Below are 18,894 nucleotides of genomic sequence, written 5' to 3'. Positions count from 1 at the left end.
TGATTTTCTGCTGCTTTCACACTAGTTGTGCCCAGTAATGGCATTTTAGATGTCTTCTGTTTACATTATGGTGTAGCGATTTGAGTGTTGAAGTAGGATACTGGAAGACCAAGGTTCAAATCCCTGCTTGCTATGGAAACCAACTGGGCGGCCTTGGTAAAATAACACTCTCACCCTTAGAGGAGAGTAAAGGCAAACCCCCTCTGAACAAATTCTGGCAAGGGCTCACCTTAGGGATACCACAAGTCAGAGATTACTTGAAGGCACACAACCATAACAAATCAAGCAATATGCTATAATGTGCCATAGTATAAAGAGTATGTTGCAGCTGTGAAAACCTGGTTCCATGATCCATGCAGCAATATAGTGTGTCCCTATTATACAGGAAGTCTCCATAACAGTAGTAAACACTGATTCTTTCACATGAAAAAAATCTCCATGTAGTGCCCGTGGCCTCCAGAAAGGTGTGGCATAGGTATAGACACTTCATAGCATAGGATTGATCCATACAGTAAATTGCTAACATTTATTATGGCAGTTGTGTGGAGCAAGGACATGTGGCAGTAGTTTTACATGCAAACAGTACCTCCTAGTACATAGAGCAGGTCTCATGGAAGCATTAGCCATGTTACCATCCTTAGTGCTAATAAAGGGCTGCACACTTGTTAAACTGGTGTACAGCTGAAACTCATATAAGGGACCAATAGGATTATGCCTATAGATAGCATAATATATAACTAGAGATCTCACCCATGCAAACATAGTGTATCCTTGTAGAGCCAGTGCAGATACAGTTTTTATCTGTGCATATATGGTGGGGGGAGAGCAAGCAGATACAATCCCACTCCTCCTATGAATGTATTAACTGAACATCAATGCAATGTGTGCACACTTCTCAGATCAATTATATATAGTCTAATATGTAAGATATATATACATTCCTTTAACAAAAGGAAACCTCCAAGTGGTACAGAATTTATAAGGCAAAGTCTTATAAGCACACAAAGTATAGACAAAGCCTGCATTTGATTCATGTGTTTCCAACAAACTTGCACTATGCAGTACACAAATTGACTGGAAGCTTTTAATTTTATATCTAACTAAAGAAGATTTTTAAAGAAAAAAACACACCCCATTTATATACATTCTGCGCTAGGTGCCATATTCAAGAAACCAAATGTACACATATAGACTGCCATAATAGAGGACTATATTTGAGGTTTTCAGAAACTTGGAAAGGTTGGAAACCAGTAATGTCAAATATCAAATATTTAATGCGAAAGTGTCTTCTGCAAAGTCTAAAAACCTGGAAAACACAGAATGCCCATATATGTTCTTGCCACCAAAAAGATGTAAGACAAGAGCTAGTCTAACCCTGAACTGGAAGAAAGACATAATTCAACTGCTATCTGATTTCATATGGACTCTTGACACCAGATATTGTTGCAGTGAACGTAACAAAGGATGTTGTGACTATGGTGAGTAGGCACTTGAGAAAAAAAAATCTACTTTCTCTCCATGTGGTCTTGCTGTAAAAGATCAACCTACGAATTCTAGACATGGCTTGAGAATACAATGTTGTTGAGACCTAGGCCCACTCATCAGCATTTCTGCCGACTGCTTTGCCCTGGGTATCATAGGTCCCAAACAGACGGGCCAAAATAAAGCTGCTTTGGGTCACTTTGGAAAGATGCTGTTTAAATGACGCATACATCCTAAGAGTCCAGAAGCCATGCCAAAGCCATGCTCCAGTTCTAAAGACTGGAGCACAGCTTTGGCACCGATTCTGGCCTCTTGTCTTGTATGTCATTTAAACAGCATACCTCCAAAGTGACCTGAAGCAGATTTATTTTGGCCTGTCTGTTCAGGCCCATAGAATGGGTGTTGTGCTTCCTTCTAGAGAGGAAAGGTGAGGGAAGTATGTACACGTGGCTGTCCTTGTCTCTCTCACACACAAACAAACATATGAACATACACTCTTCCTGTTGCTGCCTCACATTGTACACTGCCAGCTGCACAGGCAATGGAAATGTTTATTTTACAATTATATAGGTTGAGTATATTAACTCAAGTTGCATGGAAACTCTGGGGTGTGCTTCTAACTCATTTGTAGTTTTGAATACAGATGGTCAGCTCCACAGGCTCCATGAGGCCTGCATTACACCAGTGGCACAGCCACTGGGATGACTGTACAAGAGCTTTAGCAAATGCATGAAACCAAAGAACGCATGGAAGGAGGGGGAGCTATCTCCCTTCCATTCTTCAGCCCCACTTTTTCCACCACATACCCCTTCCTTTCCTCCCTCCCTCTCTTCAAAAACAGGCTGGATGAAGGAGCCTGCCGCCTACCTCCCAGAGTCTTGCTGGCTTACATTAATGAGATACATAAAGCTTAATCCAGTGGTGGCCTGAGCAGTTCTACAAAAGGAGGTAATAGCAGGCTGCCATGAGCAGTGTCGCTCAGGTAATTGGTTTATCTATCTGGAAGCAGGAGTAGCAATCTCCACCCAGACAGACTAGTAGTAAAGTCTCTTCCTTAAGGCTATTTCCTTTGTCTTTTTCAATTGCTTTGCACATCCATGTGAGAGGGAGAGAGAGAAAGAAAGAGGGGGGAATGTTAATTTGTGAATTAATGGCTTTTCTCAGCGGAATTGTAAATTCAAATGTCATCTCACATGGTGATACTGCACTTGAGCTTTCTGAGGAAGAAATTATAACCCCCCCCCCATCTTCCACCTCCCCAACATACACACACAGACACATATTTGGCTCCTCTTCTCAAGAGAGAATCATGGAGGGCAAACACGCTACTTTTAATTTGCAGTAACAGCACAACAGAGAATGCAATGATGGCTGCTTTCCATTCCTCCTCCCTCGTACAACCTGGATGGCTTTCTCATCATTGTCCCTCCACTTGCCCACTTCAAACGTGTATGAAACACAGAGTGTCTCAGCTGTTTCCTTTTCCTGCCTTCTTTCCTCTTACCCAGCTACTACTGCAGAATCTCTTTGGGGACTGGAAAAAGAGGGTCTCTTTCAAAAGAGGTGCTCCTGCATCCTTCCCTTCTCTTTTAGTAATCAGGTGAATTAATGACTCTGAATTTCAAGTGAGTGCTGTTAGTCTGGTCCTCTTGCCTGCCTTGCAAAGAGAAGGAAGCCTTCATTGTTTCTGAGCAGGAGGCGGGCAGTGGTGAAGGAGATTCATGGATGGAGATTGAATATGCAATTTTCTTTCACCTTGCCAAGAGCTGCCCCTGGGCTGTGCCTGGCCTAAATTTTTTCTGTTTTCCCATCTCTGCCTTATCTGGCCCTCCTACCTCCCTTTCATTCTTTCCAGAAAATTACCTTCAAAATTGATTTCCACTTTTACAAACAAATATAATGGGAACATGAAAGAAAAAATTGGGAAGCCTGTGCTATGATGAATTAAGGCTGTCAGTGGTTCTTCAAGTTATCTTTGCTTTGTTTTACGAGCCTGTTGAGTCTTTTTTTTTTTGGTCAATGGTTGGTTATTGTGCCATTTCTTGACCCATACACCTTCACTCAGCAACCAAAGCATTTTTACCGTTAGAAAGGGATCATCAGTGGACATCTAGTCTACTCTATCCAAAGCCAGGCTTTCCAGTCTCTAAAGCATCCCTGACTTTTTCCTGGCAACTTCACAAAATTATTGTTGTAATCTGCTTGGATTCCAAGTGATTAAGCAGAATATAAATAATAATTATTAAAAGGATGTTCTTCAGAATCTAGGATGTGCATTTTGACTTTTGAGCATGATCTTCTGAAGCATTCTCTTCAAGCCATCTACAGTGCTTCTTCTCCAAATCACCACTTCTCATTCCCTGCCTCCAATTCTTCTTAAGAAATTCCCTTTTTTAGTTTCACCTTTGCCTTATGTCAATATCACACCAGTTGCCATCTTCAACTCGTGGTGGACAACTTCAGATCACCTCTCCAATCTAAACAAAATGTTTGCTCCTTCAGAGACCAAATTTGCATTTATCACTAACAGCATGGGAGCCACTTGCTTAAGATATTCATTTGATTCACATTTTAATTCAAATTTGTTTAATTTACTGTTTTGAACCAATATGCAATCTAAAACTCCAATATTCTTTAATACTTTTACACCTCTGAATTTCGCAATGTAGTCTTCCAAGTGAAAAAAGCCATGCAAAATAAATATATTAAGGGAAAGTGCACACAAAAATGTACATGTTACTAGAAATTATGTCTAGAATGCATTATATAAGAAGAATTGCTTGCAAATTGTGTATATAGACAAAATTGAGTAGAAAAATGCACATATTAGAATAAATTCACATTAAATATTTACAATTTTTCATGCAGACAACATATGAAATTACTTCCTTGTGATAAAAGGGTGTATCTACACTACAATCATAACTAGGTTTACCAGGTCAAAACATCTTGTTCAGAAATTTATTTCAGGAAATCAGTTTTTGAGATTTTAGGTCCAAACCCTGGGTCCTTTACACAAGGAGGGGGGTATTATGATGAGATAGTAGTTGGTTACTAATGATGTTACAGAGGCAATGCAGGTACAGACTCAGACTGGGAGACAGGCCAGATTTACTGCTGGACCATTTGATTGTGGAACTAGGCATGAAGGCTATGGGCCCAGAACGGATAAACTCCAACTGATTTAATAAAAACCAGAGCAAGGGTGAGACACTTTTTGACAAACAGGGAAGTGGAAAAACCATGTTCAGTAGTTATAGCAGTTTCTATCATTCTTCTAGGATTTGCACCTTCCCTGGCCTTGCCTCACAAGTGTAATTATGGTGGGTGGGATCCTGGCAGCACTCCTCCAAATGAAAATTCTGCCCCCCATAAAATTTTCCTGAAGTCCTCAAATTTCTACCATTGGCAAAAGTGAGAAACTGAAAATCTCCTGTATTTGCTGTGTTCTCAATCCATTTGAAACTTTGCCTGCCTCTTTTCTCTGGATACCTAAATTATATTTCTGTATGTTTGACTGAGGTTTTGAGTTACAGCAATGCTAGAAAGTTGGGTCCTCCTGAAGGAAAATGTCATGAGAGAGGCAGAATTCTTAAAAGGGGGGGGGGGCAGTGCCCTCATTTTCTTCCTCCTCCCCAGCCTACAGCATGACCAATTGGGAGTTTTTCCAGGTCTTGTACTGCCGCTGGGGCTTATGGAAAGAACAGCTGCCCCTGCTCTTGAAGATATCTGATCTGGCCACCACAACATACGCCTTGGTTACATCCCCTTTAGATTACTGTAATGTGCTTTATAAGGGGCTACCTCTGAAGAATGCTCAGGAACTTTAGTTGGTCCAAAGGAATTCAGTCAGACTATTAAACTGGGGCTGGCATACAACTCTCTCTAACTTTTTGTTGTTGTTGTTGTTGTTGTTGTTGTTATTATTATTATTATTAAGCTTTATTTATATAGCGCTGTAAATTTACACAGCACTGTATATACAATCTTGGGGAAAAGTGGTTTATAAATGTCTAAAATATATACCCGTATATACGGCACTTGACTATAAGTCAACCTCATGTATAGGTCAAGGGCAAGTTTGGGGGACAAAATTATGGATTTTTATATGACTTGTGCATAAGTCGAGGATAAAACTTAGGGGCATGTAATAAAGGGTGCAAAAGATGAAATTTACTCTCTTCATACCTAAATATCTCATTCAGGTCCTTCTAAGCCCAGTTTCTCTTGGAATTCTTTTGCAGAGAAGCACCAAAGAGGCACCACCACTGCCATTTTCCCACACAAGCAATCAAAAAGGCATCATGGTGGAAAGAATAGAGGGGTGTGTCACTTCTTTGGGTGCTCCTGGGATGAACTAACGCTTACCTTTCACCTCTCTACTCAGAGAAGGAGAAGAGTTAAAATATAGTACTTACATTAACCCATGCATAAGTCGATCCAATTTTATGGGGTCCATTTTCTGACTAAAATTTCTAGACTTATACATGAATACATACAGTAATGATCATGACTGCTAGCCCTGGGGAACTTTTTCCCCTAGGCCCTGCACTACTGTTGCTAGGCCTGAACTATAAGAAGGCCCATGAGTCACATTAGCATTCTCTCTTTACCTTGCCCCAAATGATATGATGAGCCTAATCTCTGTCCCTATACCAGCCCTCTTGTTCCTGGCTCTTGGTGCACATTCACTTCAAGCACAACATGTGTGCAAACACCATAGATCCCTGGTGCCACCTATGAATCCTAGAAAGGCCCAGGTTTTAAGGCCACCTCATATGCAAATATCAAACATCCTTCTCCAGTGCTGCTCACGCTGAGATTTCTCTTCCAACCTGGAGATCCAGAAAAGCACAGTAATCTCCTGAGACTTCAGGGAGTGCCCTGAAGTCCACTGTCTATAGATGAACCACTCTTTTCCTATGTCTGGGGAATACTGTGAAATATAATTCTGTGTACAGAGGGAGACCTCATTCAACCATAATTCCCAATAATTCATTGTGGAAGTTAAACTGATAAACAGGAAACATACTAATTATTCTATCCAGATTGTCCTGTAAATAGTTATCTCAGGTTTGCCAAGCATCCAGGCCAGTAGCCAAAATCCTGAGGCTGTCACAAAGGTCCTGGAAAAGACATGCCACCTGTCACACTGTGCATTTATAAAATTCAAAATGAAAAAGGCAGCAATTATTCTATATGCATTATTATTTTGTTTTTATTGTGTTTGCATTTTTAGATATTACTGCTCTTACTACTGTTCACTGTCCTGACACTAGAAGGGCAGAATATAAGCTCTTACATAAATACATATAGAGAAATATTTGAGTGTGCACTGAGTGTGACAGGAACGAAAGAATGGAGGTGGGAGATAGAAAAGAAGTTAAAGTTGCATGCCAAAACACACTCCATAATATTCAGTGAAATTTGTCTCCTGGTCAACATGCAGACAATTGAGGCGTTACACATACAGAAGAAGCAGGCAAGAGAAAGAGCAGAGAAGAGAAGCAAAAGGAAAACAGAAAGAAGGTAAGATTTGGAAGAAAAGGAAGAGTATGCAGGACAGGTTGCTCTCTCTCTCTCTCTTCCTCGCTCTTCCTCTGTGTAGAACTCTGTGTAAGTATATATGTGCATGCAGGAGAGTTTGCCTTCTTGATGGTAATCCATTTTGCACAGATTTTTAAATTATCTGTGAATTCTCACAATCTACATCATATGGCATGTCTCCATTCTTTGCTGATCTACTTTGTCTGACAAATGAATATCCCACTCTTCAGAAGTAAATTAAATCAGTAACAATACAACAGGAACAAATTAATGCAGATTTAAGACAGAAAATACTGGTGGGCAAATAAAGAGGTTACCATGGTATGCATGTGTAACCCCACTACTTGATGGTTTGGCCATTGGCTGAAGAAAACCTAAGGAAAGGGCTGTTCTTTAGTTTGAGGAGAGAAGGTGGGGAGAGCAGCTATGCCAGGTTTGCCAGGGATAAAAGGACAGATTGATTTATTGATATCCCACCTTTCACTTAAAATTTGGACTCAAGGCAGTCAAGAATTAGACCATTATCTCCTTAAATTAAGCAGTATGATTTCCACCAGACTTACAGCTGCTTGTCATGAATACGTTTGTCTTGTGTAGATTAAGTTTTAAGTTTTGTTGTGTTCGTACTTCTCCAGGCGACTACTGATCCCCCCTCCCCGCCACAGGCCCTCAGGAAAAATGGGTTTGGTGGAAAATCCTAGTTTGGTAGAAAAAAAGAAGCAAACAGGTATGTTATCTTCATACTGATGAGAGTCATTGAATAAGCTCACCTATTTCATATTGATTTTTATGAATAAATTTAAAAAAGTTAAAATAAGAAGCAGCACAGACTCTTTAGGCTCTGTGAGATATTGAATACAAGCTGCCAAATATAACTTTCTGGAACCTCTCAGCAAAGTAGGAGTGCAACTAGCAGTATACAGTGCCCCAGCCCTGTTAGCCGTTTTGAGCTGACAGACATGGATTCACTTGGTCTGGATCTGTTGTGTTTAACCACCTACTTTATATAGATTTTGCATTCTCTCCATGATTCATATGATCTGAAGAATGTGACTTTGACTTCTTTCCTTTAGTGATTTGTTTTGCATAGGTTTTCCCTGCCATGGATTCACTGCCTGTCCTTGGACTGGCTTCTTTTCTATGCTTTATGCTAAATTCTCTGCTTGTGAGGAAGAGGGGCTTTATGATTGTCACAATAGCTAGTACTTGGCACAGCAGGCTTCCACTGGAAAACGGAAGGACTAATTGATCTCAAGATTGCTTTTCTGAGGAAGGTTTTACATCTACCCAAAAATGGGTGAACGTGAATTCACAATGATGGTACCATTCAGTCTATGGACATTTAGATGCACCCTGAGAGACAGGGAGCCATCTCTGAAGCAGGTGGTTCTTGCTTATTCATAGACTCACAAGTTCAGGCAAGCTACTCACTCTCTAATAATATGTAATCTTTTCAATACTTGAGGTGATTTGCAACAATAATAAAACTATAAAAATACATTAATTTAGGTCTATGTTAGTCATTTTTGCTTTCTCCTTTTCAAACATATAATTTGATCCTATGTGGTCTGATTTAGATTTCCTGCATGGCAGGGGATTGGACTGGATGGCCCTTGCGGTCTCTTCCAACTCTATGATTCTAATCTTTCAGAATCTCACAGTTAAATTTTCTTGATTCTAACAAGATTCACTCTGTAAGCATCCAAAGAAAAGTCCATGAAAGCTCATGCAAAAATAAAGGCCATTTAGTCTTAAAGGTGCTGCCACATTCCTTCCCCCCTCTCTCTTCCTCCTTTTTAAGAAATTGTGAGTTATGCTAAGACACTATCCATCCAAGCATCCCATGTTGCTCACCCTTAATTATCATGCCACTGCATTAAGAGGATGCCACTAATGTCTTTAGTAAAACACAGAGCATTCTTTTCTTTTCCCATCACTTTCTTTCAACCCACTTTCAAAGTGTGGTGAGAGGTGAAAGCATATTGTGCCATTAGTATTAGCCTTACTGGTATCATAGAGTTCAGAATAAAGTGGGGAGCAAGAGAGGCATGCTTATTGGAAAAATACAGGATATAAATGTAATGAATAAATTAAATGAAAACAGTGATGTGATCCCATTGTGGGTGTAAGAAATGGTGCTTGGACTAAGGGCTCTTACCCTGTGGTCTGTGGATCCTAAGGGGATTCATGGATAGGCTCCAAGGCATCCATGAACCAGGCACAAACAAAAATGTGATTTTTCTTCTTTGCAATACTTCTTGTTATACATTGGCTTAGAAGTTTTTATTAAAGCTTTTTAATAGTGAATGTGAGGAAATATCGTCTACTGACTAAAGGGGCACAGCAACTGGCCACTATATCTCTCTATTGCTGCAATAGAGTTATGGGTACACTATAAATGAATAATAATAAATAAATAAACTTTATTCTTATACCCTACCTTTCTGCTGCAGCAATCAAGGCAGCTTATATGACTAGAATATATTGGAATAATACATACTCTCAATAAATAAATTGACCAACCCCCTTCCCCTTCTAAAACAGGAGTAATTCAATACAGTTTAAAAATTCAACCTGATAAAATGACAGCAATTTTCTAGTAGAGGCAGTGGTTACATAAAGTAGGGAGAGTACAGAAATTAGATTGAAATATATGGGATATGATGGCAAATTTGCCTGTTGCCCAGCGAGGAGAGAAAGTTGACATTGATTCTGGCATCATTCAGGACAAAGGGACAAAAATACCTAAGATAGATTTAAGTTTCCCTCAAAATGAAGGAACAGCCATTCTTGGGGGTCTTTGCACAAATACTAATGTCCCCAAATGTTGTATGTATCTGGGGTCCAAATATATATTATAACTGAAGAATAGAAGCCCTTCCTCTTTGGGTAGATCACATTTTTCATTAGCAACACTGGATGAAGGAATCTTATGGTGAGACAAATAAGTTAACTGCATCGGTATCATCACTTACAGGCAGATTAACTATTAATGTGATTACTTATCATGCAGCCATTCCCCGAGAATTATGATATGAGGTGGAAATGAGCCACAGAAAAAGTGTCTCTCAATAAATTTTGGCATAAGAAGCTGTTTTTTCGGCCTAAGGTCCTCCAGATTTTTTAAAATTATTTTTCACAAACATTTGCCCCCAAATGCTGCCCAACACCTCCTAGGTCATGTTTGCCAACAGCCTTTAGAGGCATAGAAGGAATTTTTGTCTCTCCAAACCATTATAGCTCAGGAAATCAATGGAAACTATTGTCCATTGATACATTCCTGGTGCCTGACAACATCACCGGTATGTGTGGTCCAGCATTTGCATGAATGGTGTGAGCAAAAGTCACCACTACACAGGGAAAGATGTGGAAATCCACATAAAAATACAGTGGACCCTTCCCATTCATGGGAGTTCGGTTCCAAGCACCATGGCAGATGGAAGAAAACATGGATGCTCAAGCTGCATATTATTCAATGGGTGCTGATGTGCACTCATCCCCATTAGTGCATCTGCAAGCATGCACTACCATTGAATAATATGAGGCATTGGATAGCCAGCCCACCAATGCAGCAGGCTCACCATACATTGTCCATTGAATGAAAAATGTATTTTTATCTCTTGAAAAAAATCACATAAACATCCTGTCTTTAACTATAAAGTAACTATAAATCCAGTCCTTTCAAAAAGATTTCTGATTGGCAATATTGAACCAAGGACATATATTTCTAAAGGCAAATAGCCTGTATGATCACAAAGTTTGCCCACTCACATTCTCCTTGGGTTTCATCTACAAATTAATGGGTAAGGTCTGTATCCTTGGAAATATATCTCTTTTGGAATTCTACCCTTTGCAGAGCCTCAGCTCTTTATAGATTTTAAAATGTTCAAACAATCTTTCTGGAAAACATCTATGTTCTGGTCACTACTGGTAAAAGCGGCTATGTTTTATCCCTACTCTCAAGTAATTTTATTTTTTCACTTCTGACACTTATTGAAAGAAACAAGTCTGCTTCTATTCTCCTCTATCTTTTCCTCCCCCTTAGAATTATAGAGTAAAATAGTATATTTGCATTATAACACTAAAAAAGTGGTTTTTAAAAAAGAAGAGAAACTTTGCCCTTCAAACCATAGTACCACCTCAGCCAACCATGCCCCAAGTTTTGAAAAAGCCTTTGGAAGAGCTCTAAGCCAGATCCATGAAATTGCTGCTAATACCATTCTCCAGGAATGGAAAGAATGTACCCAGATGTGAGAAACCCAGCAAAACCCAAGGAGCTGTACTGCAAGAACTCATGATCTTTAGACCAAGGTAGAAGAGTCTTTAGTCTCTGATGGTGTATCCCTATTTTTGCCTCCCCATGTTCCAAAGCAATACAGAGACAAAGGAAGAAAAATAGAGAGAAGAACTTGGTAGGTACAGACCTCTTTGGGCCTAAACATTCTAAAGGCACTCTTAGAAGTTAAGCAGGGTCAGCCTGGTTAGAATTTGGATAAGAGGCCACCAGTTAATACCATGTGTGATGGGTTATATTTCAGAGGGAGGAAGTGGCAAAACGACCTCTGAGTATTCCTTGCCTAAGAAAATCCTATGAAATATAAGGAATAACCATAGGTTGACAGGTGACTTGAAGGCATGTGCCTTCAAAAACACAGGCCCTTTTCAGGGGTCCTTTCCAATGTCAATGCATTATTATATATCTGGCCCTTTCCACACCACAGTCATCTGTGCTTTGAGGCACAATGAGCTTTCACAATGAGCTCATGCTGAATTAAAACTTTGTTTCAACATGTCATTGAAACAAACAAAAGCCCAAGCATCTTCCAGTTTCCTCTCTCTAACTCTTTTTCTTCCTCTGTATTGCTTGGGAAAACGAGGAAAGGCAAAAATAGAAATAAGTACATTCCCTGTAACAATCCTGTATTGCATTTGTCAGTGATCAAGATCCTAAACTTTGTTTACTCAGAAATAAAAGTCTTTTTTTCATTCAGTGCAATGGGACTGGCTCTCTAACAGCATGCTTAAGATTGCAACCATAAAACGTCTTGCCATTTACTGGAAGTAATTTTTCCTCTTTAACTACTGGCCCTTTTACTAGTTGTTTACTCTTTGTTTTGCTCACAGTATTACTGAATTGGCCCTTTATTAATAATATCCTATCGCCTGCTGGTGAGCCCCTAAGTTCCACATTTTTTCACTGCAATTTGAGTGCTAACTCATCCATTTATTAATTTTTACTATTATAGCTAAGAGTGCATAGTATAGAATGTCCATAATAACTAAATGGCTTAAGGTAAACCTGGAGAAAACAACTAGTGGTGGAGCAACCTTTGCCAATCATTCTTTCATTCTTTCCCCGTGGATCGAGGCGGGAACACAACAGCTAAAATCAGCATTACAATGCATAAATTTCACAACTCACAATTTCATACATATATTGATTACCAGTCAATAATAAAACAATATAAAATTATTATTACAAACTATATGCACATCATTCCTAGGAGGTAAAGATTTTCTGGGTTCAATCATAATAGATCAGGTGGGTAAGCCCGCCGGAAGAGATCCGTTTTAAGTGCTTTCTTAAAGGCATCTAGAGTGTTAATAAGACAGATCTCTTCCAGTAGGCCATTCCAGAGTCTTGGGGCAGCAGTCTAACTTTAGGATGTTCCAATAGTTTCTTTTCAGAAGTCCTGAGAGTGCGGGGTGGATTGTGTAGGTAGAGGCGTTCCCTCAAGTAACTCAGGCCCAAGCCATTTAGGGCTTTAAAGGTAATCACCAACACTTTATATTGGGCCCGGAAGCTAATCGTTAGCCAGTGCAGAGATTTCAATATTGGTGTAACGTGCTCTGATCTAGATGTTCTAGTGAGCAATCTGCAGCATTTTGAATCAGCTAAAGGTAGCCCCATGTAGAGCGCATTGCAGAAATCTAAACGAGAAGTTACCAGCGCATGTACCACAGTTTCAAGGTCTCCCTGGTTCAGATATGCCAGCAACCTTGTACTGTTGGGACTGTTATTATTATAAGTTAGTTGGTACCTTCATCTTATCCTCTCTCTCTCTCTCTCTCTCTCTCTCTCTTTCTCTCCCCCCCCCCCCAAATATGTAGGTTGGCTTCCTTCCTGAAGCTAACATGTGTTTACTTTCATAATACACAATTCTACAATATATCCCTACATCTCCAAAAGCTTGAATGAGGCAAACAGAAATCTAAAAAGCAGCCCATACAAGGCTATTTTCTGCATGCCATATTAACACTATATTCTGAAATGGCTTCAGATGTGACAGAAACATAGGAGAAAGCTTCCTCTCTCTGTACTTCTCTATCACAGATATGAAATGCTGCTCTTGTACTTTTTTGTTAATAGTAGGGCAGCATTAATGTGGCATCTGCTGTAACTAGATATGGGGAAATGCTCTACGATCCTCCATTGTACAAGTATGAAAAGACCTATGCATGCAGAGTAGACTCTGATCCATGTCAATTTGAAAAGCCCTCACATACACATACATACTGTACATCTATTTAAAAACTTAGAAGATTATGACTAGGTAAGTTACTCTGTGGAATGATTGCTTACCTTTACATTACTACATTTTCAAGATGACATGATTAGTAACACTGAAACTTATATATGCAATCACTGAACAAAGGAATAATAAATAGCTATTTCCCCATTTCTCACTGAATGCATGTTTATTTGTAGGGTTAAGCTAAGCCCCCATAACCCTAAACCTTCTTTCCTCTGAACTCTTCTACAGGAAACTAGATTTTCTGTCAAACACAACGAGAAAACAACGACCAAAGTTAAAACTGAACTTGTCACATCATCACCATCCCAACAAGTATAGTCTGATTATAAAGGTCCTTCTTGGGCACCAGTTCACTCCATGCAAGTCTACAAAAGCTTATGCTACAATTTCTTTTACACAGTCTTGAAGGTACTACAAGATTCCTTTGCATAGTGATATCCCAGACTAACACATCTACATCTCTAAATTCTGCAATGAGTAACAATGAGAAAAAAGCACCCTGTTTACATGCTTTCTGTACACGTGGACCTTCCTAGAACCACCCTTTTCTGGTTTTGATTGGAAAGCCAGGGTGAGTCAACTTGCTGCCAGGACAGTGCTCAAACTGCACCTCAGCAATAAATAGAGAATGGAATTTGTTGCAGAAACAGAAGAGGTTACTCTACCTGCCAGGTATCTGAAGAGTGTAGCCTTTCATTAAAAGTGTTCTGGTCCAGCAGGCTTGTTTTTGGAAACCCTCCCTAGTCTTAACCTCATCTAACATTCAAAGGTACCTGTAAGCCCTGATCTACAAACAGAATTTAGAAGTGGGGGAAGGGGGAAAGACATAAAGAATGAGAATGAGGGGACAGAATAAGAGGGAGAAGAAAAGGAAAGAAAAAGGGAGGATGAGCCCCTCCCTCCCCCTACCTTCATCACGTTTCCTCTTCTCACCATTCGACCGAGGAATCCCCAGAATCCCGTTAATGGAGTAGGAGCCCACTGGATCATTGGAGGCACTGGAGACGGGAGGGGATGCTGTACTGGGAACTGGACAAAATGAAAAGGGAGAAAGGCCCATGAGGAGAGGAGCAGCCAGAAGGTAGAAGGCAACATACACACCCTGCCTCTCCAGAGAGGGCTGTGTTCACTGTGAGAGTTTCTGATCAGTCCCCAGCTAAGGTTAGAGCCCAAGAATGCCTTTCTAAAAGTATCTTTACAATTTGTGAATCTTCTGCAGGGGAGGAGGAGGCCCTACTTTTGTCACACAACCAATCACACGATGTTCAAGACTGACTAGAATAATTTTTAATTACAAATCTCTACATTTTAAGACTAAATGCTCTAGATCTGCAGGCATGGATTCAAAAGCATTGATTTTGGCTGGGGTTTTTTGGCAGTATTTAGAGAATTTACTTTTTTTTACTCCAGTTTTCAGAATCTTGCATTCATTATGGCCAATGGAAATGCAGTCCCCAAAAATAAATACTCCAAACTCTGCTTTTGGTTACAAGATTGTGCTGGGTGCGTGTTACTGAAATAAATAAACACAGAAAGGGCAACAACCTTTAAAACCTTTGCCTTGTGCCAAAGAAGACACAACAGTATACTATTATTGTGAAGTTAAAGGCTTTCACAGCTGACGTCCATAGTTTTCTGTGGGTTTTCTGGGCTATGTGGCTGCGTTATGGAAGAATTTATCCCGGATGCTTTGCCTGCATCTGTAGTTAGCATCTTCAGAGGGCTAATACTATTATTATTTACCACTAGTGCTTGAATAGCAAGAGTTTGTAACTGCATAATGGGAACCTTTTCCCACAAGCTATATGATTTGATTAAAATTGAGGGAAGTGGGGATGGAGCTTATAGTTTTCCTCAAGATTCTATTACCATTTCTCTCAATATTCATTCATTTAAATGTACAGTGGGTACGCCTCGGGGTACGAAATTAATTTTCGTTCCGCCGCCGCTTCGTAACCCGAAAAGCCTTCGCAAGCCCGAAAACCATAGGCGCTAATGGGGAAAGCCACGATTTCTTGTGAAATAGAAGCCGAAAAGCACCAAAATTTTCTTCGTAACCCGAAATAACCTTCGTAACCCGGAACAGTTATTTCCTATGGGATTTTTTCGTATCCCGGAAATTTCTTAACGTGGGTATTTCGTATCCCGGGGTACCACTGTATATACCCTTCCAATATCAATAGATCTCACAATAGCTCACAATAGCATTAAAAAATAGGCTTAACAGGCTAAAATGGTAAAATAGTTTAAATAAGCTAAAGATATTAAATATAATGATTTAAAAACAGATTTTTAAAGTTTTAAAGTTTTAAAGACTAGATAAAAACTAGATATAGCTAGGGTTGCCATAATGGAGGACCTCCAAACCGGGACAAATGTAGGACCATATTTGAAAATGTAGGACTTTTTTTTTTTAATTTCCTGGCTAGGAATTAAAAAAAAAGTCCTACATTTTCAAACCTGTCCTCCTCTTCCTCCTCCTGGCTTGGGAGCCGCTGCCTAGGAGTCCTCCCAAGCCGGAGGAGGAGTGTGGGCCCTTGAATGCGGCGATTGCGCGCGGTTCCAAGGGCCTCTTCCTCCTCCCGGCTTGGGAGGACGCCTAGGCCGGCTCCAAGCCGGGAGGAGGAACGAGGCCGCTTGGAATCGCGGCGATTGCCGCGGTTCGGTTGGGGGCGGGGCAAAGGCGGGCCTCTTCCTCCTCCCGGCTTGGGAGGCCTAGGCCGGCTCCCAAGCCGGGAGGAGGAACGAGGGCCGCTTAGAATCGCGGCGATCTCCGCGGTTCCAGCGGCCTCTTCCTCCTCCCTGGCCTCCAACCGCACAGTCCCTAACCCTAGTACAGTGCGGTGGCACAATAATGGTGGTGTCCCATCCATCCGGGTCCACCATTTTGACGTAAGCAATGCACATCATCCGCATGTCACTACACTTACATCACAAGTGTGCCACTGGTGCACTTGTGACATCACTCCAGCGCCACAAAAAGAACCTGGAAATACTGGGTTCTTTTTACTCCGGAGTGACGATGTGGCCTGGGAGGGAGCGTCTCCGCGGCCGGAGCTCCGACCGCGGAGAGTGCTCCCAGGCCTCAGCGAGGCCTTGGAGGACCCTGCGGCGCACTGCAATAGAGGCCACCTGGCAGATTCTCTTATCTTACCACAGAGGAAAGAATTCCAACCCTCCAATTGGCAAAAGACAAGGGGCTGCCAAAGCCTTATTCTGAGAAGTGGGTGCAAGCTGTTGTTGAGGAGAGGCAATCTTTTATGGACTTTGTCAGAACTGCCAGAAGGGGAAAAGGGCAATTGGCTGTAGATAGGTCTTTACTACATAGCAGGATGCACAAGAGGAGATTCAGAAATATAAAGCAAGATTTGTGGCAAAAGGCTACAGTCAAGAATATGTTAAAGACTACAGTGGCCCAATGCAAATGGGCTCACACCAATTTTAGGGTTAGAGACCATGCACCAACCGCACGGTCCCTAACCCTAGTACAGTGCGGTGGCACAATAATGGCGGTGTCCCATCCATCCGGGTCCACCATTTTGACGTAAGCAATGCACATCATCCGCATGTCACTACACTTACATCACAAGTGTGCCACTGGTGCACTTGTGACATCACTCCAGTGCCACAAAAAGAACCTGGAAATACTGGGTTCTTTTTACTCCGGAGTGACTGTTGCTCTAATAGTCACACACACACACACACACACACACACATACACACACAACCATCAGAACTTGCCAAGAAAATGCAGGTTAAACATCTAGATGTTAAAACAGCTTTTATGTACAGTGAACTTTGTGAGGAATTATATGTGGAACTGTAGATGGATCAGCCTCCAGGATTTCAAATTCCTGGGAAAGAGCATCTTATATGAAAACTGGAAAAGAGCATTTATGATTTGAAACAGGCTGTGAGTCAGAAACTAAATCAGCTTCTCATCTCAGGTTCACTACAGTCACCTCTGACAAATGTGTATACAAGAGGTTCAGAAATAATAAAGAGATTACTATGAGTTATGTTGATGATCTGATCCTGTGTAGTGAAGACAAAGCACTGTGAAGAGATAATCTAGATTCTCAAAATTGGGAGACATCCCATCATGCAAGCTACAGGAAAAGAGATTCCACCTCAATATTAGGAGAAACTTCCTGACAGTAAGGACTGTTCAACAGTGAAACACACTCCCTCAAAGTGTAGTGGAGTCTCCTTGCTTGGAGGTCTTTAAACAGAGGCTGGATGCCCATTTGTCAGGGATGCTTTGATTGAGAGTTCCTGCATGGTAGGGGGTTGGACTGGATAACCCTTGTGGTCTCTTCCAACGCTATGATTCTATGATTCTATCTTGGAGTATGTCTCCTTTGGAGATTTTTAAACAGAACTGGATGTCATGAGTGTTTTTATTGTGTCTTTCTGCATGGTAGGGTTTGGACTGGATGGCCCTTGTAATCCCTTCCAGTTCTACTATGCTATGACAAATAGAGAAAAGCAGTGTTGGATTTTTCATTCTTAATCAAAAACAGAAGATAATGTATCTTCTGGATTGTCTTGGCCTAGAGGATGCTAGCGTTACACCAACCCTAATGGAAATAGGCCTCTAAAGGACAATGTGAGATCTGGAGCTTTGATAAATTAAGACAAGTATAGGACTGCAGCTGGAAAGCTCCTATACATAGCTAATTTTACCATACCTGGTATTGCTAATACTGTTGGAAACTTGCAAACTGTTTGATCTCATTGCAGTGAAGAGAGTTGCCAGATATCTGAAAGGAACTGCAGATTAAAAACTAATGCTCCCAGCCTGTGGCCAACCATGACTGATTGCCTATGCAGATGCAGACTGGGCTGCAGACCTGACAGACAGAAAATCAACCAATGTAAACCTGATCTTTTATGGTGGAGAAGCTATAAGTTGGGCAAATAAGAAACTACCCAAAATAGCAGATTCTTCCAATGCCCAGAGTGTGTTTCTGCAAAGATTAAATAAAATTATACGCTGAATAATTTACTTCTGGACTTTGGGATAGTAGAGTCCAAGCCAACCCTTTTGATGCAAGACAACCAGAGCCACATCAAGATTTCTGAAAGTGAGAAGCCACTCAGAAAGAATATTGACATTGCCTTCCATAAACTGCAAGAGTATAAAGAATATTGCAATGCTGAAATTATGATTGTGATAATCTGACCAAGCTTCTATCAAGAGATAATTTCCTGAGACTACAAGAAGAGATGAAAATTCTCAGTGTGAGGTTTCTGGGCTCACTTTAAAGGTTGTTCCCTTTAAGCTTTTTGCTTTAGTGGCAATGCTAGATGCTATGTTTGCCAGCCA

The 18,894-nt window shown here is 40.7% G+C and overlaps 1 protein-coding gene across 1 annotated transcript in view; it reads right to left on the bottom strand.

The window, feature by feature from the left end:
* The window catches only part of LOC121925867 (paired box protein Pax-2-like), a 102,256-nt gene that overhangs the window by 67,248 nt on the left and 16,114 nt on the right, over nucleotides 1-18,894 (bottom strand). Inside the window, 1 exon segment of the mRNA XM_042458440.1 lies at nucleotides 14,475-14,594. Coding sequence (XP_042314374.1) covers nucleotides 14,475-14,594 — 120 coding nt within the window.

The sequence above is a fragment of the Sceloporus undulatus genome, chromosome 3, assembly GCF_019175285.1.
Source record: "Sceloporus undulatus isolate JIND9_A2432 ecotype Alabama chromosome 3, SceUnd_v1.1, whole genome shotgun sequence".
Classification (NCBI taxonomy): Eukaryota; Metazoa; Chordata; class Lepidosauria; order Squamata; family Phrynosomatidae; genus Sceloporus; species Sceloporus undulatus.
This window is presented reverse-complemented; position numbering and strand designations above follow the sequence as displayed.